The 22,726-nt window shown below is 40.2% G+C and overlaps 1 protein-coding gene across 6 annotated transcripts in view; it reads left to right on the top strand.

Moving 5' to 3' along the window:
• The window catches only part of sash1a (SAM and SH3 domain containing 1a), a 90,934-nt gene that overhangs the window by 57,484 nt on the left and 10,724 nt on the right, over positions 1-22,726 (top strand). For 2 of the 6 annotated variants that reach the window (XM_053646308.1, XM_053646282.1), the window contains exons 5-18: positions 351-388; positions 3,234-3,320; positions 3,407-3,519; positions 6,052-6,153; positions 8,845-8,880; positions 10,920-11,052; positions 11,509-11,813; positions 13,927-14,001; positions 14,148-14,285; positions 17,982-18,114; positions 18,290-18,459; positions 19,192-19,401; positions 20,351-20,501; positions 21,294-21,422. In XM_053646308.1, the coding sequence (XP_053502283.1) occupies positions 351-388; positions 3,234-3,320; positions 3,407-3,519; positions 6,052-6,153; positions 8,845-8,880; positions 10,920-11,052; positions 11,509-11,813; positions 13,927-14,001; positions 14,148-14,285; positions 17,982-18,114; positions 18,290-18,459; positions 19,192-19,401; positions 20,351-20,501; positions 21,294-21,422 (1,820 nt within the window). Of the gene's footprint in view, positions 1-350; positions 389-3,233; positions 3,321-3,406; positions 3,520-6,051; positions 6,154-6,437; positions 8,881-10,919; positions 11,053-11,508; positions 11,814-13,926; positions 14,002-14,147; positions 14,286-17,981; positions 18,115-18,289; positions 18,460-19,191; positions 19,402-20,350; positions 20,502-21,293; positions 21,423-22,726 lie in introns of those variants that run through there. The other 4 variants (XM_053646292.1, XM_053646299.1, XM_053646316.1 and 1 more) reach the window with 4 other exon arrangements.

Raw genomic sequence — 22,726 nt, 5'->3', positions numbered from 1 at the left:
ACTCCTCCTCATGGTCACATCTGGTCTCTGTATTAACTTGCCAGTGCCTTCCGAGCCTCAGGAGCCTGGGGTCTGGAGGCTGCGCAGGTCTGCACTGCCCCCTAATGGTGCACTGTGGAACCGGAGACTCACAATTTGACAAGAATTGCACTTGGACACGAGATGCAAAGAACAGTGTGTCTGTTATGTCGGTTGCTGAATGTTTGAATCTGAAATTGGTGAAGTTGCCAAAAGAACGGTGGACAGTTGGTGAGCAGCTGGTGCTGAACAAAATCAGCAGTTGGTTTCGCACCTGATGTTCATCATGAGTTCATTAAGGTCACTGTAATTCCTGTGTTTTCTCTTCTCAGGATCCCACTCCACAAGTCCAACTCTGAAGATGGCTCAGGTGAGTTTCATCAAATTCAAAAATACAGCACTTGCAGATTAAACAATGTCTGGTTTGGGCTTACTGAGTATTACTTTGAAAGGTTTTCTGTTTTTGTCTCCTGAATGGATCTGCACACTTGGGGACCACTGAGGCAACTTTTTAAAACTTTAATTAAAAATTAAATCTTCCTCCCTAATTTAGTCTTGGACAATTTCCATCAGGCAGGGTGGAGTGTAACATGTTCTCCCGAAGCACGTGAAGCCAGTCCAGTGCATCTTTTCAAACTACTGCTCGTGCAAAATCAGGGGGCAGCAAAAAGCACTCTCCGCCCATTCTATATGCCATGAGCTCACAGATGCCCATGATTGGCTGGTGTTGCTGTGATTGATGGTGGAGAGAGAGCAGGGGCGTAACCTATTCTGGGCTGTAGCCACGAAGATTTTTTTCTTTAGCCCCGAATAATTCTTCATTTGTAGCGGTTTGTCACTACGCAACTGAACGTCAGTAAAAGAAGACGTCGGTGATGTCATTTTGTATCTTCAGTGAACAGAGGCGAGACCAATCAGACAGCGTTTACAGGAAAAACGTGGAAATACTTGTGTATTATTGGCTGACAGCTCTCAATTCTGCCAAACGCTAGCTCACAGTCAGTCAGTAGCCACGTTTCCATCCAAGGATTTTTTTTTTTTTTTTGCAAAAAAAAGGTTTAGCGCGTTGAAATGTTTCACAATATAGCTTATGGAAACGCAAATTATAAATGAAGTTTCAACATAATCTTTTTTCGTTTAACTGAAACTATATTGATACTTAACTTAAATGATGCGAAAAATAGTTTGGAAACAGTTTTTGTCGAGAAAAATGACATTCGTGCAAAACAAAGTTGTCACATGACAGAATTTATCCATCAGTCGGGGGAAGAATAGGGATGTGTGGTCCATCCAGCGCACTGCAAACCTTTGACACAAGATATGCCAAGGAATTACGGTATGCAATTTCATCGGCCTCCGCTACATTCAGCAGCCTGATATAACGCCGCATTCTTTTTTCTTTAATAGCTGTGCACACAGCATGTACACATCCATGGACAGTGTTTTACTGACCCATCCACTACACTGTACTCGGCACAGGATGCCAGCTTGAACAGCGCGAGAGTAATCCGCTTTCTGGTCAGAACCACTGGTACGATGAGCGCAGCACTCCAACACTAGCTCCACCATGGGCGGGGCCGGAGTGGGACCCATTTTCAGCTCGGGAGTTTAATGCCCAAGACCAGCCCATTTTATTTCGTGGTGGAAGAACTTTGTTAAGTGAAGTGACAGTTCAGTTCTTACTATCCCGTTATATTTGTTACTGACTGTTTCAACATGTATATAAAGATAAATAACAAATAACATAGAGTATTGTTTTCTGCTACAAAAAGTCCAACTGTAACATTATGAGAAAATCGAATATGAAGTATTCCGGTAAGAAATGTACTTTTTTGGTAGCTACCTCGTGCCACGGCATGTGACGATGGTTTGTTTATATCTCCATGGTAACAACCTGAGTGTGTGTGTGTGTGTGTGTGTGAGAGAGAGAGAGAGAGCATGCGTGCTGAGCCAAGTGAAGTGAGAAAACAGCACTTTTTAATGTATAAGTAACTGATGTGCCGGAGAGAGCAAATATCACAAACGTTTTTTACGCGCTTTCACTGTCGATAACAGAAAAGCGCAAAAAGTGGATGGAAATTTGGATAGTGTGAGGGGAAATGGATATACAGCATTTTTAATTAATACCAGTAAAGCGGTTGAAACTGAAACACTATTATTCGCTGATGCTGAGCAGGAAAACGAGGTGTGTGAATGTCTATATGAGTTCCAGTTTACATGAACATGATATGAGCAGAGCAGAAGGAAAGATAATGTACTCTGCATGGCACTGTAGCACCTAAACTCATACAATGATAGCTTAGCTGTTGTTCCCCTTGGCTAGCAACACCAAACTAGCCTAGTTAGAAAAGTTTTATATTTTATCAGTCTGGTAGACCTACAAACAGTGACAACAGCTTTGGCAAGTTTTATGAAAAATCCAATTTTTTGTCCACATTTTTTAAGCAATTAGCTCTCACATGCAAGAAAAAAAAACATGGAAATAGGCTATTTAGAAGTATGTTTTGAAAAGTTTTTTTAATGGAGAAGAATTTGGGCTCAGCTCCGCATGATTCACAGTCCAGCTAACGCCCCTGAGAGAGAGAGCGAGAGAGACCCCCTCCCTGAGAGCACGGCCAATTATGTTCTCTCGGACCGGCTGTGGCTTCATCTGGATTGAACTTGCGGTCTCCAGATGATTGAGAAGGCTTAGCCCTGCAAACACTTTTCTGTCAAGAACTACTGGGGCTGATGAAGCTTGCTGTACTGAAAATGTACTGAACTGAATTGCTGGTTCTCCTAATGGTATGACACAAGATGGAAGTGTTACAGCACAGACTCGATTTGAAAAGATACATTAATGTGACCGTGATATCCGTCAAAAAGTGCGAAACAGTAACACAACTTCAATCTCCGTGTTATTACAACCCAAGATCTGTGACGCTCACGGTCACGAGAGGTCCTTAACGCCTTGAAAAGAAATGTTTGTCTGGTGTCTATCTCTATCTTTATTAATTATTCATTCAAAACAAACCGATCAGAGACAGGAGCTGCAGCTCAAAGAAACTGATTTTAAGAAAAAACAAAAAAATATAAAGCTCATTTGCCATCCACATTGTTTTATTTATTTATTTATTTATATTTTTTAAGTGGACTTTTGTGGGAAAAGATTCACTATCATCCTGTAGCCATCATGTTGCTCTGGGGCTGACCTGAATTCCTCTCTCCTCTTACAGGAAAATGGGATAGCAAGAAGAAGAACAAATCTTTCTGGCAAAACTTCAGAAAATCCCAGAAAGGGCTCACGAGACAGAGCTCGAAAGGTAGTCAGGGTTTTTTTTCCTCGTTCCATGCTCTCTTTTTGCCTGTTTCTCTTCATCTGTGTAACAGTTCTGACTGACTGTCCTAGGAGAGGACATCGGCTACGTGGCCAGCCAGATCACCATGAGTGACGAAGAGCGCATCCAGCTGATGATGATGGTCAAAGAGAAGATGATCACGGTGGAGGAGGCGCTGGCTCGGGTAAAGGCCCGCCCCGACATCATCGCCAGTCTCGCTGCTGAAGCATCAGCTCTGCTCCTGTTCACTAACCCTACTTACCCAGACTAACAGTTCTACTACTTACTGCAGTGCACGCACACGCGCACACACACACACACACACATCTCCAGACACTGCGTAGGGAGGCTCCTGTGGGAATCATGCTTGTGGTCAGCTTTTTGCTCACACAGGGCGTGGTGTTTAATTCATCCTATTAGCTGAATAAGCATTTGAGCCATTGTATTGTTGCTTTTTACTGTATGTCTGGGTGAGTACATTCAAGCTGATGGTTGTACAACACACACACTCACACTGACTCTCTCTCTTTCATCGATTGCTCTGAGAGAGCGTAACTCCCACACATTGTGGAGCATTGTGTTTCCTCTCTCCACAAGGCCAGCATTGATTCTTCTCCCAGGGCAGATGCTTTTGCAACACGTCTTACCTCATGGCAGCTAAAACAGGAGCTGGTATGAAACCTGTAAGAAAACACATGTAAGAGTTACTAAGCCAAAGCCAGCTATTCTACGCATAATACCTACACCACTACTTAGTAGCACATAGTAAACTTTCTACATGTTACAGTCAATGGGAAATATATATTATATATATTAATATCGTAAAATAACAGTTTCATGTCTATGGTCCAGCTATTCATAAACACATCATCTCTTCAGCGTTCTTACCTTTACACTGTTACATAGGGCTGGGCGATAGATCGATATAATATCGAGAACATGATAAATCATTACGCGATACACTTTTCTGAGATATTATTGGTGTGGTGATGTATTTTTTTTTTTTTACACGTTTATAATACAAAATTCAATTCAATAATTACAAATTAAATTTTACTGAATAGATGCCATTGATTTGACATAATTTTTTGAACTTAATTTTTGTATTTGTAGGCATTAATGAAAAGAATCGTCAAACTCTGTTGAACTTATTTTGTTTATTTTACTACTGTTTTGCAGAGTTTGTTAGCTAAATTATATATTGTGATGCGCACCTTGTATCATCGAAATGTCCTCATATCGCCCAGCCCTACTGTTACCTCTTTGGTGCAAATTTACATTTATTCATTTATTCATTTATTCATTTAGCAGTCGCTTTTATCCAAAGAGACTTACAAATGAGGAAATACAAGCAAGTCCTGTTTGATTTCCCCCGATCTCTACACCTTTGGCTGAATCAATGCTAAGCCTCAGTGGACCGTTGGCTTTACATGAATATGTACTTGTACGTGAATATCTAGAACGTGGGGGGGGTCATCATTTTTGTTTAACGTTTACTACATTCTGAAGACACTTCACTATTTATTGTTTTTAAATCTGTTAAGTTATATTGTGTGTGTGTGTGTGGGGGGGGGGGTGTAGTTAATTTTGAAAGCAAATTTACTGTAGTGCTCCGTTCTTACATTATATAGTGCCCTCCACTAATATTGGCACCCCTTGGTAAATAAGAGCAGAGTCGGATGTGAAAAATTGTCCTTATTGTTTAACTTTTTGAAGTTTTGTTAAAAAAATTCACAAAAATTGCGAACACAATACCAGTTTATCAAAGAATATCATTGTTAAATATAGGTGTGCAACAGTTATTGGCACCCTTTTATTCCATACTTTGTGCTACCTCCGTTGCCAAGATAACAGCTCTGAGTTTTCTCCTATAATGCCTGATGAGGTTGGAGAATACATGACAAGGGATCTGAGACCATTCCTTGGAGATTTTTTGGCCACTCGAACCATCCTCTTCACAGTGCGTTGAGACGATATAGACACACGTTCAATTCCAGGTTGATTCATAACATTTCCAGTTGACTGGAACTTCTTAATTATTGCCCTGATGATGGAAATGTGCATTTTCAATGCTTGTGCTATTTTCTTATAGCCACGCCCCATTTTGTGAAGCTCAACAGCCTTTTGCCGCACATCACAGCTATATTCGTTGGTCTTACCCATTGTTATGAATGACTAAGGGAATTTGGCCTGTATGTTAACTCATATCTATATCCCTGTAAGACAGGAAGTCATGGTTGAACAAATTCCTCTTCCTAGTAACCCAGGTGTACTGAAAATATGTAAAATATCAAAGGGAATATACTTTATATAATAATATAATATAATATATAATAATATAATATAATATATAATAATATAATATAATATAATAAATATAATAGATTTCTCATATGAATTCATGGGGGTGCCAGTCATTTTTGCACACCTATACTTAACAAAGATTTTTAAAATAAACCTGTGTTGTTTTCAATTGTTTATCCATGAGAGCAGAGTATTTTTGTGAATTTTTTTAAACAATAAAGACAATTAATCACAGACTTCTTTGCTCATATTTACCAAGGGTGCCAATATTAGTGCAGGGCACTGTATATTATAGTATATTGTATTTATTTTATAAATTGGATTGTGGGTAAGCATTTGTCTGTGTATGTCTTGTGGATGTATGTGTGTGCGCGCGCACGTGGGCGGCTCTCTGACCTCTTGTTCCCCGTAGCTTAAGGAGTATGAGAGGAGCAGGCAGTTGAGCACCAGTTCAGACACTGCAGAGTGTGCTGATGGATCCAGTCCCACTGTTAACCTGTCCTCCACCTGCAACGTAAGTACCACACACAGTCGGTGTGTGTGTGTGTGCGTGCGTGCGTGCGTGCGCGTGTGTGTGTGTGAGAGAGAGAGAGAGAATCGGTCCTACATACAGTAGTAGTGTGTATATATACTTAACATCATTACACCCGTGGTTTGTGGTCAGATGTTAATCCAAAGTGTGTGCTCTTTTGTTAAGGGGTCTGTCCTCTGTCATATTTAACACCCCATAAGCTCACTGATGAACACTGCTTATTGTGTTATTGCTCCAAAATATGCCTAATATTTAGCAGTCACCCCCCCCCCCAAAAAAAAAAAAACAGATGAGCGAATCAGCACGTGAATCTGGAATGATTGACAGTTGTGTAGGTGTTCTGAATGTCTCACATCAGTAATGTCTCACCACGTCTTGAAAGAGGAATCTTTACTGTCCACTCACTGTACTTCGTATTATGATTGTTTTTTTTTTTTTCAACACTATACATGCAGACCATTAGATTTAGTGGTGTAAAAAATGGTTTTGTTCAGCAGATGTCAGTATAGATCTCAGTGTCAAATGCAGCAATGCTCCAAATAATATTTGCTTCAGGCGTGATAGTCACAAACACTTCGTTCTGTCCGTCAGTGATAGTAAATTTGTTCCCTCAAGAGGATCATGTGACTGAGATTACTAAATTGGATTGGTCAAGTGACTCTTCTGAGTAAATACATCAACTTGGTCATAGCCAGCAGATTCCAGAGCTTTTTTTCCCAACTGCATGTCAAAATATGGTAAAGATATGCACAGAAGCATTGTTATTTCCTAAAGTAACAGTCACACAGTAAGTAAATCATTCGGTTTTTTTAAAAAAAACCAAAACCAAACAAACAAAACAACTAATCGTGCATCTTCTATTTGTATATCTATATGTTTGTGCCAGTTTAGAACACATTATTCATTCCCAAATAGTGTATTCATATTTTTTTTAGATCCCTAGTACTGAAATCATGGTTTTTATAGCTGACTGTAGTCATGGAAGGAGATAATTGCTAACATGTGCATTGTACAGAGGTTAAAATGACACATCGTTTGGCCCTGGCTGCTGATCTCAGCTCTGTACTGGGGGTGACGTATTGAAAACCCCCAGCATTTTGACAATCACTTTCATACATTACACTTTTCTTGGATTCGGTTACCATTGTACTTGAGTCAGCTTGGCATGAATGAGTTGGTGGTGTGTATTTGTCTTGGCTTGGAAGTCTGGCATGTGGTTAACAGTTACCGCCCCAGCAGATTTAATGTACATGATAAAACTTGGAGTGAGATCCAAGGGTCTTGTTGGTGATGTTCATGTTCAATGTTTCTCACATTGACCACTGGTGGGGGTGTGTGTGGGTGTGTGTGTGTGTGTGTGTGTGTGTTGGGGCCATATGAAGCGTTCAGCTTGATGCCGGCTAGCCAGACAATTAGCATTGCGTTGCATGTGCATTGTTCATGTCATGTCAGAGAAATTAGCATGCAGTAAATAAAGCTGTACACATGCACATGGGTGGGATTTTGTTCTATTCTAATACTAAAAAAAGTCTATTGAAACACTCAATACTAAACACCTGAATGTTTTGCCCATGGACTTTGTGTCACTTACAGGGAAAGTGGTGGACAAAAACAAAATATTTATGCTCTGTAAGCGCATAGCCGTAAGCCATAAATGAACACCTGCGCTGACGGAGGATTTAGCTCTAGTTTATTATTCTTAATATGATATTACATTTTTGCATTACATTGCCATAGAAGTGAGTCAAAATGACTTCTGCCTTTCAGACTTAACCCTGATCGCTCATTTCGTGTTCCTAGCTGGTTTTCCATGACCTTTTATGGAGTTTTGTGGGTGTCAATAAATGCAAATGAGCTGTGACAGGAAGCTCAGGTGATCAAAATACGCATGCATGCATGAAGAATGAAGAGTTTGCAAAACTTTTGTAGATCCAGCGGAAAATCTTAGTTCGGTTTAGCTTGCGCAAACATTTAGGTGAGTTTTCCCCTTGGTTTATGCAATATGAACATAGTGTAAGGTATATAATATTAAATGTATATAAGGTGTGGAATATTGAAGGCCACTGAATGCACTTGAATACTAAGAAACAGCACTGGCGTTCGTCTGTAAGACACACCTACATAAACAAATGGGCATGCACACACACGATGTTTGCTTTTGAAAATCTGTCTGTTTATAAGCTGTTCATAAGTGGTAATGGGTTGGACTGCGTAGTCTAACGGATAAATCGATTGTAAAAGAGCTCTCTCAGGGGCAATCCCGCTGACCACAGATCAGCTCGGCTCGGTTCTCCACACAGAAGCCGCACTGTGTTTCAGAGCAGAACGGCTGTCATTAGATCAGCTCTCAGCACCGTTTAACAACGCCTGTGTGCTTCACTGACACAGAGACGGATTCATCCCCAGCTTACATAGACACTGCACTGTATGTGTCCAGTAGCGATCTGATCTCAGGACAGTCTTTCTTTTCTTCCTGACCCACATTCCTGTGCTTTAAGGATATGCGGGGATCATCTGGGACTCCCCTCAAAACCCGCCTTTCACACTAGTGGGTTCTCACTCGCGTTCAGAAATGCTAGAAACTGGTTTGTGGGTGTGAGTTAATCCCAGTGTGTGTGTGTGTGTGTGTGTGTGTGTGTGTGTGTGTGTGTGTGTGTGTGTGTGTGTGTGCAGACACGGACCGTGACTCTGGCTATGATGAAACTTCTGGTAAGATTGGTGAAATTAATAGTTCTCTCTCTCTGTTTCTGGATCAAGCTTGATCTTTGCTTTTCTCTTGAGACTCTGTGCCTTCTTGTTATTTGCCTTTTTCATCCTTGTTGTTCGCCGGAGTAAATGTCACATAGTTGAGCAGACATTTCCATGTATCACTTGAGATTTAAACCGTTGGCTTCTTTATGTCACTTATTAAAAGATGTTGGATACAGCATTATTGCATCATGTTGTATGTGTGTTTTCTGTAAGTGTGGGGTTTTTATTTGCTATACATTATTTCTAAAGCACATTTATTATTTCCCAGCTTCTGGTTTTCTTGCCACTCATGTTGTTGCACTTTAAAGCATCAGGGATCTTATGCATTAGTTATTTTCTAATGTCTACACATACTTTACCTAGAATTTCTCACCTTTTTGTAAATTGTTGTAAATTCGGTGTAATTTTGGATGAAATCTTGGATAAGCTTCACAATAAGCATTGTTTGCTTTTAGAGTAAGAGACTCTGTCAGAAAAATGTCAATGCTCATTGTACTATTAGGGCCACACCCACTAAAACAGGTCTCAGATCACAAAAACTATTAAACTAAATAAACTAAATATTTTCTCTCTTTGTTTTTCTCTGGCTGAGAGTAGATGAGTGTGTTCATGTGAATATTCCATCGGCCTAGGTTTTGGTTTTCTATTGTATTGGTAGTGTGTGTGTGTGTGAGTGAGCGAGCGAGAGAGAGAGAGAGAGATAGTGTGGTCTGTGGTTAGTTTGGGTAGAGGAGAGTATTGAGATGTCATTGTGGTTAGCAGCTGAGAGTCTGTCATTAAGTGAATAAACGTGTTTGGTGACTGGAATATGTGTTGACAGAAACATGATATTCAGAGGCTCCACTGTCTAAATCAATTTATACTATTATAGCCCCAATTCCGAAAAAGTTGGGACAGTATGGAAAATGGGAAAAACCTCAAAAAGAGTAATTTGAAAATTCAGTTCACCCTGTACTGTATTGAAAACACATTATTAACACATTATTTGATGTTTTACTTTGTGTATTTAAAAAAAAAAAAAAGAAATTAAATTCACATTCATTTCAAATCTGATGACTGCAACACACTCCAAAAAAGTTGGGCCTTGCCCTTTACACACCGAGATTTGGATTCCTTGAATCTTTTAATGATATTGTTCACTGTAGAAGGTGAAATGCCAAAAATCCTGCTGATTTGTCTTTGGGGAATGTTCTTCTCAAAGTGTTGGATTATTCCCGGACGCATCTGTTGGCAGATTCTCGAGCCTCGATCCATCCTTGCTCTAGAAGGACTCTGCCTTTTTTTGGAGGCTCCTTATATACTATGATTAGACGATTGCCTCGCCTGTTTGACATCACCTTCATCACTTTCTACTTGTCACATCGCTATTAGTCCTAAATCGCCCCGTCCCAACTTTTTTGGAACATGTTGCATGCATCAATTTAAAAATAAATGTGTATCTTCAAAAAACTATCCAGTTGATTAGGTAAAACTTAAGATACCTTGTCTTTATACATTTTCTGTTTAAGTACAAGTCAAAGTACATTTACAAATCACTCCTCTTTGTTTTTATTAGCATATTCCATACTGTCCCAACTTTTTCAGGAATTGCGGTTGTAAAAAAAAATCATCGTGTGTACATTGTGCAGTAATTTTTATATATAGTTTGCTTTATTTATTTTTAACAAATTTTGTTTTTTTCTGTTCTACCGCTGTTGCAGGGTTTGTTGCTAAATGCATTACGGTTTTGTGAAACTCAGCCACAGCTTCTACGCCTCTCTGAGTCGCTCATATGTGCCTTTCTAACACAGAGTTCACAACACACAACCCCTCCATACGCTTCCATAACTAACGCCAACTGTCCATCCTAAGCAAAGAGCCCATAATGCTATTCGTACCATTTTAACATGATTTTTGTGTCTATCTTTACCACATGAATGATCTGCACAGATATTTTGTTGTTGGATGAAATCTAAGGGAAAATAAACTGTCATTTGCTGTGCTTTTTCTCCCTGCAGTCTCATGAACAGTCTGATGATGAGCAGGAGGATTCTGTGAAATTTAAGAGGCTTCACAAACTGGTCAACTCCACTCGCCGCGTCCGCAAGAAACTCATCAAAGTAGATGACGGCAAAAGGCAGGGATCAGAAGGTACGGCTGATGCGATTCTAAAATAAAACTGTACGTTGTCCTGTTTCTAAAGGATAAATAGCGGTGGTTAGTGCTCAAAGTTAATTCTTTTGTCGATTCTTTCAATTAAGCATTCATGTTATGCGTTGAAGAAAACCTTGAAGCATAAAATAAATCCCAGTCCAATTAGAAAACTAAAGATTATATTTATGTCAAGTTCACTAACATTAAAGTTCATACCTAATTAAAAAATGAATTATGGCTGGAGAAAAAAAAAGCTTGTTGAGTGTCCCAGTACACACAAACACACAGGATTTAAACACTTAGTTGTAATAAGAATGTCGCCTTAACTGACATTAACATATGGCTATTATATCCATGTATTCAAGTTATATGCCTATAGAAATACAGTTTTATACATATATTTATACATAATTCCTATGGCTATAATCTTGATGCGTATTCTTATCACCATAGACTCTCTGAGCTTGGATGTGTCCCCTTCGTGTGAGGACACTAGTGCCCTATATGCAGGCGTGAATAAAAAAGGCACCCGCTGCATGGTGGACTCGTCGCTGTCCTCTCTGACCCAAGATCAGCTCTCAGTGGATGGAGACAGGGACAGTTTAAGCACGTCTCCGTCCTCTAGCAGCTTGGAGGCCTGGAACTCTGCACACAGGCTGGTAAAGCCTTCAACTAACCCACACAGCCTGGTCCGGCCTCTAGCCAGCACTAGCACCGAGGATGAGCCTGAGACCAGGAAGACGTCCGTGTCTCACGGGGTAAGTATGGACACTGTGTACACACACTACAGCCTTGTGCGGCCTTGTCCTCAGTCTCACCGCATGCTGGTGCCTGTGGATTGCACCAAGCGGCCTCCTATCTCCACCTGGCAGCGGAGCAAGCCCGATCCCAATTACGCCTATTCCACCAAGCACTTACTATACCAACGCAACTTCCAAAAAGCCTCCGGCTCTCCTCCGCTGACGCTGCCGTCTTCACCCCGGGTGCGTGAGCTGGGAAGGGAGAAGGGGAAGGGCGGTGTGGGTATAGTGGGAACTTGGCTCTGCCCTCCCAAGCGCCTGCGAGGAAGAACAGCTGTCAGCGAGCTGAACATTACCTATGTGGTGGAGCGTAGCCTGTACAACCACTTGAGCCGGAAAGCTGAAAGGCTCCACCTACTGGAGGATGAGACAGACAATGACCGGAAATGGGCTTCCAGTGTGGACCGCTGCACCCGACGTGTCCTCCTGCGCATTCAGCAGAAGTCTGTGAGTGAGGAGGGCCGATGGACCCGTGGAGCAAGTCACTGATAGGCTACTGGATGGAACTGCAAGGGTGTGACGTTATATCAGAGACCTAAAGTAGTTATAATGTTATGCTGCAAGAGAACATTATGCTACTGCAAATCAAGAAGGAAAATACAATAATAGAAGAGTATTTTAATAAACCCTTAAAGACTAGATTTTCCTGGTTAGATACTAAATTAAAAAATGCTTTAATGCACTTTTATGTCAGTCGGATTTAGAAATCAAGTTATAAACTGATACAAGTCACCTTAAATGGAGGTATTTATTTAGAGACATGATACCAGCAACCAGAATTTAATAATGTGCCAAAAACTCTTTTTACATTTTTAATATTATTCTGGGAGTTCCAGTACCTGGAACCAATATAAAAGTTTTTAATCTTATATGTAATGAAACTGATATAGCAGCCTGTAGACTAAAATATCAACCAAGAATTCTCTCATCTAAAATCTTCTTCTTTTTTTTCTAAAGGTTTTTAAAATTCTTTTCTCTGATTCTTTAAAAGCACAGATCTCTTGAGATGCTCTCAGATGTGGTTCTGATGAGATTAACTCTTTTTTCAGAGACACATCTGTGTGTCTTCGAAAGAGAGCGTGAGCATGTGAACATTAGCACGTTCAACAACGTAAGCGAGAGTTGGTAATAAAAATGATTGCCAGGTGCCGTGAATCGTGAATTCGGAGCAGTGAAGTGAAAGTAGAAAGAAACTTTTGCACGTGAGAACATCCGATCAGAGTTGTTCCCATAGCTCTGATTGGTCACTTGCGAACCAATCCCCATTCTTTTGAAAACATACATTGATCTAATTTAAACGTTTGTTTTTTTTAATTAGTGAAAAAAAATCACAGTACCTTGACTTACGAGGCAGACCTTGATGTCTTTTATAGTCCCTAACACAGTCAGAACATTAGCTCTTAAAGTATGTAAAGCTCCATTCGGTGCAGTTCTTCCTGTAGCCTTGCGGTGCTGAGATCGTCTAAGTGTGCCCGTGTCATTCATAGTGAGCATGAATCTGAACGTGAGCTTTTTTTTTTCCATAGACTCTCTCCACGTCGCTCATCACTCCTCTTTCTTCAGCATTGATTTTCAGTGTATTTTGTATTGATATTGTGCTTTGAATATGCATGACAAGACAACCATTCACTACTGAGCAGCGGTCGATATTTTCCAGATTACTTCGGTCGTGGTTCACCTCTCATCCAGCTCCAGATATTTCTTTTTTTTTCCCCCCGTCTGCTCACAAAGTATGAAGAGGAATAGCTTTCTTTTCCCCCCATTTGGAATATTGCCATTACTCCATATACAGTACACACAACAGTGGAGAATGTTTCATGTGCAGAATGCTTTAGTGATTTGTTTGTTAGTGCAATGCTTTTTTTTCCTAGAATGCTTTTTGGAAAACTGGACAAAGTTTTGTTGTGCAGTCACTCATTGCTAGAGTATTTCTTGTCATTATAAATATGAGCATGAATCACTGTGGTTTGATGGTGAATCAGATTCATTTCACTTGTATTGAGTCAGTTCTATTTGACTCCACAAGAATTGTATCACTCTGATTGTGACTCTGCGTGTTTGCTTCCTGCAGAGGACGTGTAGCTTTGGGGGTTTCGATCTGTCCAACCGATCACTTCATGTGGTCAGCACGGCTTCTGAACCTCATGTGAGCAAACACACACTCACACACTTAACATTTTGGCGTGCTGCTCGGTGTACATTTATCAAATGTCTAATGTGTAATAACTCTCTCTCTCTCTCTCTCTTTTTCTCTCTTTTTTTCTCTCTCTTTCTCTGTATGTGTTAAATAAGGAGCAGGAGGCTCTGTACAGGGATGTGATAAAGTCTCCTACAAGCTCTCGCATTTCTCTGGGAAGGAAAGTCAAGTCTGTGAAAGAGACGATGAGAAAACGCATATCCAAGAAATACAGTAGTTCTCTCTCTGAACAGGTACACACACGCGCACACACACACACTCTCTCTCTCTTCTCTTCCTTATTGGCTTACTTTCTTAACCTCTCTTGTAATCTTAAATTTTGACTTTTGCATTAGATTTGTAATGATTTGTAAAATTGCCAGGATTAGGTCTCTAACGGTTAATAGGTTGAGCTGAATAAAGAAAGTGCCTTATTAATGATAATGAGTCTTTATTAGTCACATATACATTACAGCACAGTGAAATTCTTTTTGTCACATACCCCAGCATGTTAGGAAGTTGGGGTCAGAGCACAGAGTCAGCCATTAATACAGCGGCCCCTGGAGCAGAGAGGGTTAAGGGCCTTGATCAAGGGCCCAACAGTGGCAGCTTGGCAGTGCTTGAACCTCCATTATTAGCATCGGGAGTTTGCTAAAATTAGAAACATTGCTGTGAAGCTGTTTCATTGAAGTCGTTGCCTTACCTGGCTCGCTAAATGATAAAAATGTTATGTAAAGCAGGCAATTTAAACAGTGCAAAAAAACAGATTTTACATGTTGCATTTACGTACCTGTCCAGGAGCAACGCAGCTAATTCGATGTCCAGCTTCATCTCCTTCGCGAGTAATAAATTACTCCTTCGTGGAACAGCATTGCCAGTGTTTATTCTGGTTTTACTGTGTTCTTGTTCGTGAGTTTTTCGACGCACAGCATGGTTTTTTGTTCACAGAAGAGTTACCTGGCTGTGCTGGGTGCTTACCGATTTCAGCCATATTTTTTCCTTCATGAACAAACTGAGATTGGGGAGTTAGGGAGTGTCTGACAAGAGGCCCGTTTAAACACAAGCGTTCTGTACCATAACAGTTTTCCTAACATGTTTTCTCACCCACGTAATGCACTTGGGCTGAGGACATCTTAAACAATTATTGTGTATTACGTTCTATATATTTTGCTGGTTATGTTTACGAAAGGAAGAAACTTTCAAAAATGACGATTGAACCTTTAAGTAAACTTAAACTTATATCCATAACCCATACGAGAAGGTCTTAAACATGTGGCACAAATCCTTAAGAGTTCAGTTTTAATCTTGGAGCAAGTGCAGTGTATGTCCGTAAGATTATGTATGTAGCTGTAGTGCTACAATTAAGTGGTGCTTGTTTCCTCATATCACCTCGTAACTATGACCCCACGTCACTCATGCTTGTTTTGAACAGTCATATATAATATAATTAAACACATTCGAGAACAATAAAGACATACTCCATACACTATTTTGCAAGGAACAAGAGGTGCTGTGCCACAAAGTGGTCTGGCTTCAGTACAAGACTCATGTTCTTAATGTTTTTAACATTCTATTAATACTATTAATAAATATCCATGTGACTGAATCCGCACCTGTTTTTCTCAATCAGACCCTTTTGCTTCTGTGTGTCATGCGGATTTTAGAGACCCACAGCTGCTCAGTTTAAACAGAACCACACCGCCATGAGTGAGCATGTGGTCTAACTGACGCAGTCAAGGCCGTTGCACATTTCATTCCAAGTTTTGATCACAGGGATCACAAACAAAGTTTATTTTCTGTACAAAGGGCCGCAGCTAAAGTAAATGTGTTAACAAATGTGTTAATATATAATACATTTTGAAAAAATCTATCTCAAATATCTCCCTATGCCTCCATCGTGTGCATTCACGTCTCCTGGTGGAAGGTGAACGTTCAATAGCAAAATCCACAGGCTAGGCTAACTCCTGTGAGCATTCCCAAAATGAAATATCAAGAAACACAACTGTTTTTTTTGTTTTTGTTTTGTTTAAGTATTATCATTTGTGTATGAAGTTATGTGTATACACTACAAAAAAATGACATTTTATCAAATGGTAATATCTTGAATATCATCAAATTTATCTAATATTTCCTATTATAAGATTACAATAAACCAAATATAAGATTATGAAACCTATTTCAAGCCATTTGTACTCATTTCAAGCTTGAAATGGTCTTTTTCGATTGGCAGATTTTAAGCATTTCTTTTTAAAAAGAAGCAAAATTGCCAATAGAATAAGAAAACGACAAGCTTGAAATGAGTAGTAATGTCTAGAAATAGGGTTAATGATATTGTATTTGGTTTACTGCAATCTTTTAAAAAGAAATACTAGATAAATGTTATATTCACGATATTTTCACTTGCTAAAATTACTTTTATTTTGCATTGTACAATTATATTTAGCAGTCTGCTGGAATCTTAAAAATCTTCTTTCTTATTTTTAATTTAACCTAGCTAGCTGTAGTACACTGTAGATTTCTGAAAGTTGTGATGTAGGACACAGTTCTTCTATTAATGTAACACAACAGTTCATTCAGCCAACTGGTCACATAACAGACATAGATGTATAGGTATAGCTACATACAAAAATATGGACATATGGTAGTATTTTTTGTAATTATTGTAGTATCTTAGTTATTATTTTATCTTCAGTAACATGCAATATTGTTACTCTGTCTCTCTTTCTGTCTTCCTATCTAAAGCCAGTTTTACACTGTGCATTTTTTTACGATTATTACTTGTCAGACTGTATAAGATGACCCCAGTAAGAATTCTATATCAAACCGTACTTCATGTCAGATTAATCAGTGGAGATACTTTCTGCCATATTGGGTGTGTAGTGACACAGCTGTTCAGATGGAAATCCTAAAAATAGTTTCAAGTTGTCATAACAATAAATAACAGGGCATCTGAGTGCTAATTAGTCATCTACACACCTGGAAGCTGTACTCAATCCTCTATTTCACTCCATGCTGTGCCCCGTTTTCTCCTGCCGTGATATAACTCTGGTGAGACATTATAGAGATGTTTTGTCTGCTGCGTCAAGTCAACAACCTGCTCTTCTTTTAAATCCTGTATGTTTTGTTTATAAATCACCGTCACCATTACCGTGTTTATAGCTGTACCGAGAGTTTGTGTAATCCTACGCCATTCTCCCCTTTGGTAGATTTTAGACGCGTGATGGTGAGTGGTTGCCAGTGAGCACTTCACATCATGTGTAATCACCGATCTCAACTCCTAGCCAAATTGTGCAGGATTGAGCCTGCGACAGCAAAATTGAGCCGAATATTGTACAGTGTAAACCCGGCTTAACGTAGATAAGTTGCGTAGATGTCTCTATTGAGGCACTCTAAATACTGTGTCAAGATGGCTTGTTGTATGGTGTTATGGCAGAATCAGAACTTCATGACACACTATTGCAATTTACTGGACGTTTTTAGGTTATAGATCATCAGAACTGCTTTAAGCTTGGTAGCTCAGGGGTTAAGACGGAGTTCTGATCAGAAGAATCAGTTCAGATCCCAGCACCTCCAAGATGCCAGTGCTGTGCCCTTGAGCAAGGCCCCTTAACCCTCAACTGCTCACATGTATAAATGAGATGAATGTTAGTCACTCTGGATAAGGGTGTCTACCAGATGCCATAAATATAAATGTAAGCCTGCTTTTCCAAACCTACGTGTGGCAGTTTTGCAAACAAATTTCGTTTTATACATCGGTTACTTTTATTACTTTGCTTAAGCATGGTAGAAATAGTTTATAAAATTATAACCCTAACATTCATCTGAAGATACAAATCAAATTATACTTGTTTAACCCAGCAGTAAGGAGGTTTTATTATTTATTTATTTATTTATTTATTTTCTTTAATGTAATGATGTTACATTCAAATTTTCTCTCTGTATTTGTATAGTCCAGTCCAGATGTGATCCCCAGCTCTCCTCAATCTTCTCAGCCAGACACGGACTCCCTGGAAAAGCCCAAACTAAAGGCAGGAGGATCTGTGGAGAGTCTGCGCAGCTCTCTCAGCGGACAGAGCTCCATGAGTAAGAGAGCAGTTGGATTGGGGATGTAATTGTGCTTGGTAGACTGTTAGCACTAGATGGCGGTATAGCCCACCATAACGCCTGTAGCGCTTCTCAGCATATCAGATTACACCGAATGTCCAGCACTTGGTTAAAGTGTCACATAAACGGTAGTTGTTTTCATGTCTTGCTGCAGGTGGCCAGACAGTGAGCACTACAGACTCGTCTGCCAGTAACCGTGAGAGTGTGAAATCCGAGGATGGGGATGATGAAGAGCCGCCGTACAGAGGGCCTTTCTGTGGCAGAGCCAGAGTGCACACAGACTTCACTCCCAGCCCTTATGATACAGACTCACTCAAACTAAAGGTACAACACACACACACTCACACACATATACATATTATCAGCCTAGATAGCTGACAGAGCATGCTTTACTATAGCCACCACTCCAGTGGCACTGAGTTCCTGGAAATATAGCCACCTTTTTTTCTGAAAGGTCTTAAGGCATGCAACTGAATCAAGGGTGTTTTTTCCAGCTTTCTGCAGAGAACATTTCTTTTTTTCCTAACATTCTGTTTGAAATTGTAAATAAATAAACAAGCTCTTAGCATCCAAATGCATAATATAGTGTGACTTTCCAATGTACTATTTGGAAGACATAAGATTTCCAGTCATGTGTAAGCTAATGTCTGTAGTAAATAGGATCGAGTTTTCACGGGTTACACAATGAGATGGGCGTGTCTTCACACACCATGGAATGACATCATTTTTGACCTCTGTGTACAAAGCTACAAAGTCGGGGGAAACATGGACACTTCCATGCTCACCTTTTGTTAACAACAAGCTGGCCAACGAACGGAGTCATGTATATTTTCCTGCTCGAAACAGCATCAGTGTATAAATTATAGTCACTGATATAGAGTTAACAATAAAATATGTCTGTATGTTGGTCGGAGGGACTCAGAAGTCGAGGAGTTCCCACGTAGCAATTCTGACCTCTTCAAAACTTCAATGCTTGTTTGACTGAACCTCATCTATATGTTTACTCCCTCTATCTATCTTTCTGTCTTTGTCTCTCTCTTCTTTGGTCTTGTTCAGAGAGGAGACGTGATCGACATCATCAGTAAGCCGCCCATGGGCACGTGGATGGGGCTACTCAACAACAAGGTCGGAACTTTCAAGTTTATCTATGTGGACGTCCTGGCAGAGGAGGAGGAGAAACCCAAACGCACCATCAGGAGGAGGAGAAAGGGTCGAGCTCCAAAACCCAGCTCTGTAGAAGAGCTTTTAGAAAGGATCAACCTAAAGGTGAGATGGAGAAACACACACACACACACACACACAGCCCTTATATAGACTCTCTCAAACCACAGGTATGATACATACACACACAGTTCTGTTCATGAGACTAATATATCAGAGGCAGTGTGTTGAGTCTAGAGCTTTCTTCTTGTCATTTTGCCTGAAGCTATAATGACAGAACATGAGTGAGAGAGATGGAGAGAGAATGGAGGTGGTCCTTGTGATAATGAAAGACTGCGGCTCTCCTACATGTTTTTTCCCCCAGACGGAAGCGAAGGTCAAGTTCAACCATACATATTATATCTTCATGACCATCCAAAGATAGCAATCCACCCTTTAGACCTCCTGTGTGTGTGTGTGTGTGTGTGTGTGTGTGTCAGAGTAATATATACATTATACATATATTGTTATTTTAAGTCCACGAGTAAGACTAAATGAAGCGTCTCTGGGAAAACAGCTGTGCACCCATACGTTAACACAGAAGAGACCCAAAGTGAAATTGTTCAGTGTTTGGGATTCACTTTATTCTTCATTGAATTGCGTTGATTTTATTTTGATATGTTTAAAGAAAAGAAAATCCCCACTCAGCTCCAGTAACATCTATAACACGCCGCTTTCCCAGTGTCTTACAGCCGTGTTGGATTTGAGTCAGTCACAACAGTTCCAATAAACAAAGATTATAATACCCATTATCTCAGTTTTTCATGTCAAACCACAGCATAAAATACCTGTGGAGCTCGGTTTTAACTGAATTGATTCATTAAAAGTAATTCAAGCAGGTGATAAATGTTAAAACAATGCTTTTGAGAAAACCCAGGCAGGTCTAAGGTCTTTTATACCCTTTTAATTGAGAGAGATTCCTGAACAGATTGACCACATGATGAGTGAACCTGTGTTTGGAGTTTCAGTTCTGATCGTGTGTGTGTGTGTGTGTGTGTGTGTGTGTGTGTTTCAGGAGCACATGCCTACATTCTTGTTTAATGGCTATGAGGATTTGGACACTTTTAAGCTGCTTGAAGAAGAGGATCTAGATGAGCTGAATATCAAAGACCCTCAACACAGAGCTGTACTACTCACTGCTGTAGAGTTACTACAGGAGTACGATAGTGAGTACACCTGCACTGCGCATGGAACTTTTTTAATCCTACTTCTACCCACTCCCACATGGAATTTCATCAATCCCACTCACTCCAACAGAGAATTTCATCAGTCCCGCTCACTCCAACAGAGAATTTCATCAATCCCGCTCACTCCAACAGAGAATTTCATCAATCCTGCTCACTCCCACATAGAATTTCATCAATCCCGCTCACTCCAACAGAGAGTTTCATCAGTCCCGCTCACTCCAACAGAGAATTTCATCAATCCCGCTCACTCCAACAGAGAATTTCATCAATCCCGCTCACTCCAACAGAGAATTTCATCAATCCCGCTCACTCCAACAGAGAATTTCATCAGTCCCGCTCACTCCAACAGAGAATTTCATCAGTCCCGCTCACTCCAACAGAGAATTTCATCAGTCCCGCTCACTCTCACATAGAATTTAATCAATCCCGCTCACTCCAACAGAGAATTTCATCAATCCCGCTCACTCCAACAGAGAATTTCATCAATCCCGCTCACTCCCACAGCGAGTTTCATCAATCCCGCTCACTCCCACAGAGAATTTCATCAATCCGGCTCACTCCCACAGAAAGCTTCATCAATCCCACTCATTCTGGCACAAAGTTTGACCAAACGTTTTCACTTTTTGTGGTTTATGCAATAGTGTAATTCTGTTTGAGCATGTATACCACTCTAGGCTCAGTAATGCATCTCAATACTAAGTATTGTATGTAATTAAAAGTCCTAACATATACATTTTGACACTGTGTGTGTGTGTGTGCGTGCCATTACAGGTAGCAGTGACCCCGAGCGCAGTGCCCTCTCTGGCTCCCAGGAAAAACTCCTCTGTGAGGGGAGGGGCTTGACAGCTAACTCCCCACGGGACTCTGGTTGCTATGAAAGCAGCGAAAACCTGGAGAACGGTAACCAGGCATTATTTTAGCATCTCCATCGCATCCTCATCTGCAACCTAGCATTAGCCCCGCCATGACATCCGCCGCTCTTTGGTAGACCACGCCGCTTTCTTGCCCACACTTGCTAACAGCCAATGAGACGCCGTCATCACCTCAGGATCGAATGCCGTGCTGCCATTCTGTCCCGGCTTCCTCATCATTCTTCCTTTTCTCCCGTCTTTCTTCATGGGCCAAATAATCACCCCTCTCCATTTAAAGACTCCACTCTTCATCTTCTAGCCCTGCTTCTTCATCACTCTGACACACATGGCATGATGTTTTTAAGCTACATCATTCTCTCAACCCTTCTGGGTATTAGTGAGACACAGAGACTGTATGTTTCCATCCAACTGTTTAGTACATGCAAACATGGTGCTATAATGTGAATATTCTGAAGAGCACAACAAGATGATAACTAAACGAATGTGCTTTCACGCCAGAAGACTCAGAAGTCTCTGTTGTTGTCTGAATAATTTAATGACATATTAAAAAGAAAAATTAGATTCCAGCAACCCTGAATGCATCCTCTGTTTATTTATATTCAATAAAGTGTGAAAATATTAGTGATATTTAGGGGTTAAATGTCTTGCACAAATTTTCAAATTTGCATAAAACGGGTGGATGGAAAGCTTTTGTAGTGTGAAGAGCATAAAGACACACAGGTAGGCATGCAGGCAGACGCAGAATGTAGCTTACAGACTAATAAGCTTTGACTCTTTAGAGCTATATTGGGAAGTAGATTGTATCTGAGAATCTTTTATTTCCCTGTTTATCATCAGAACCTTGTGTTAATTAGGAATGTTGTGTGTGTGTGTGTGTGTGTGTGTGTGTGTGTGTGTGCATGTACATGTCCATTGCCTTTGTCGAACAGCTCATCTGTGCCTTAAAAATGATTTGTGGAGTTAGATTTTTTTAGAAACTACTCTGTACATAGTAAAGTTTGTTGCTGGAGATTTTTTACTAAGAAGTCTATATATGAATATATTATGATGCAGGGACTGGAATGTGCGTCCATATTTCGGATACTCTTGTTCTGTGCTTAATATGTTAAATATCTTCATTTCCTTTCTTAACACTCATATAGCATCTTATGATACTGACCCATGTTGTCTGTGAAGGATGGGAAGTAACATGCAATCTGCCATAGTGGAAAATAAACCCAAAATGATCTAAACATTCTTGCCCTTTTGCTGGTTTTTGGTCTATTTTTCTTTCCGTGCTTCTTTTCTTTCTTTTTTTTTATAAAACTACACTATTTGCACATTCACAGTTCA

Source organism: Ictalurus furcatus, chromosome 2 (assembly GCF_023375685.1).
Source record: "Ictalurus furcatus strain D&B chromosome 2, Billie_1.0, whole genome shotgun sequence".
Classification (NCBI taxonomy): domain Eukaryota; kingdom Metazoa; phylum Chordata; class Actinopteri; order Siluriformes; family Ictaluridae; genus Ictalurus; species Ictalurus furcatus.
This window is presented reverse-complemented; position numbering and strand designations above follow the sequence as displayed.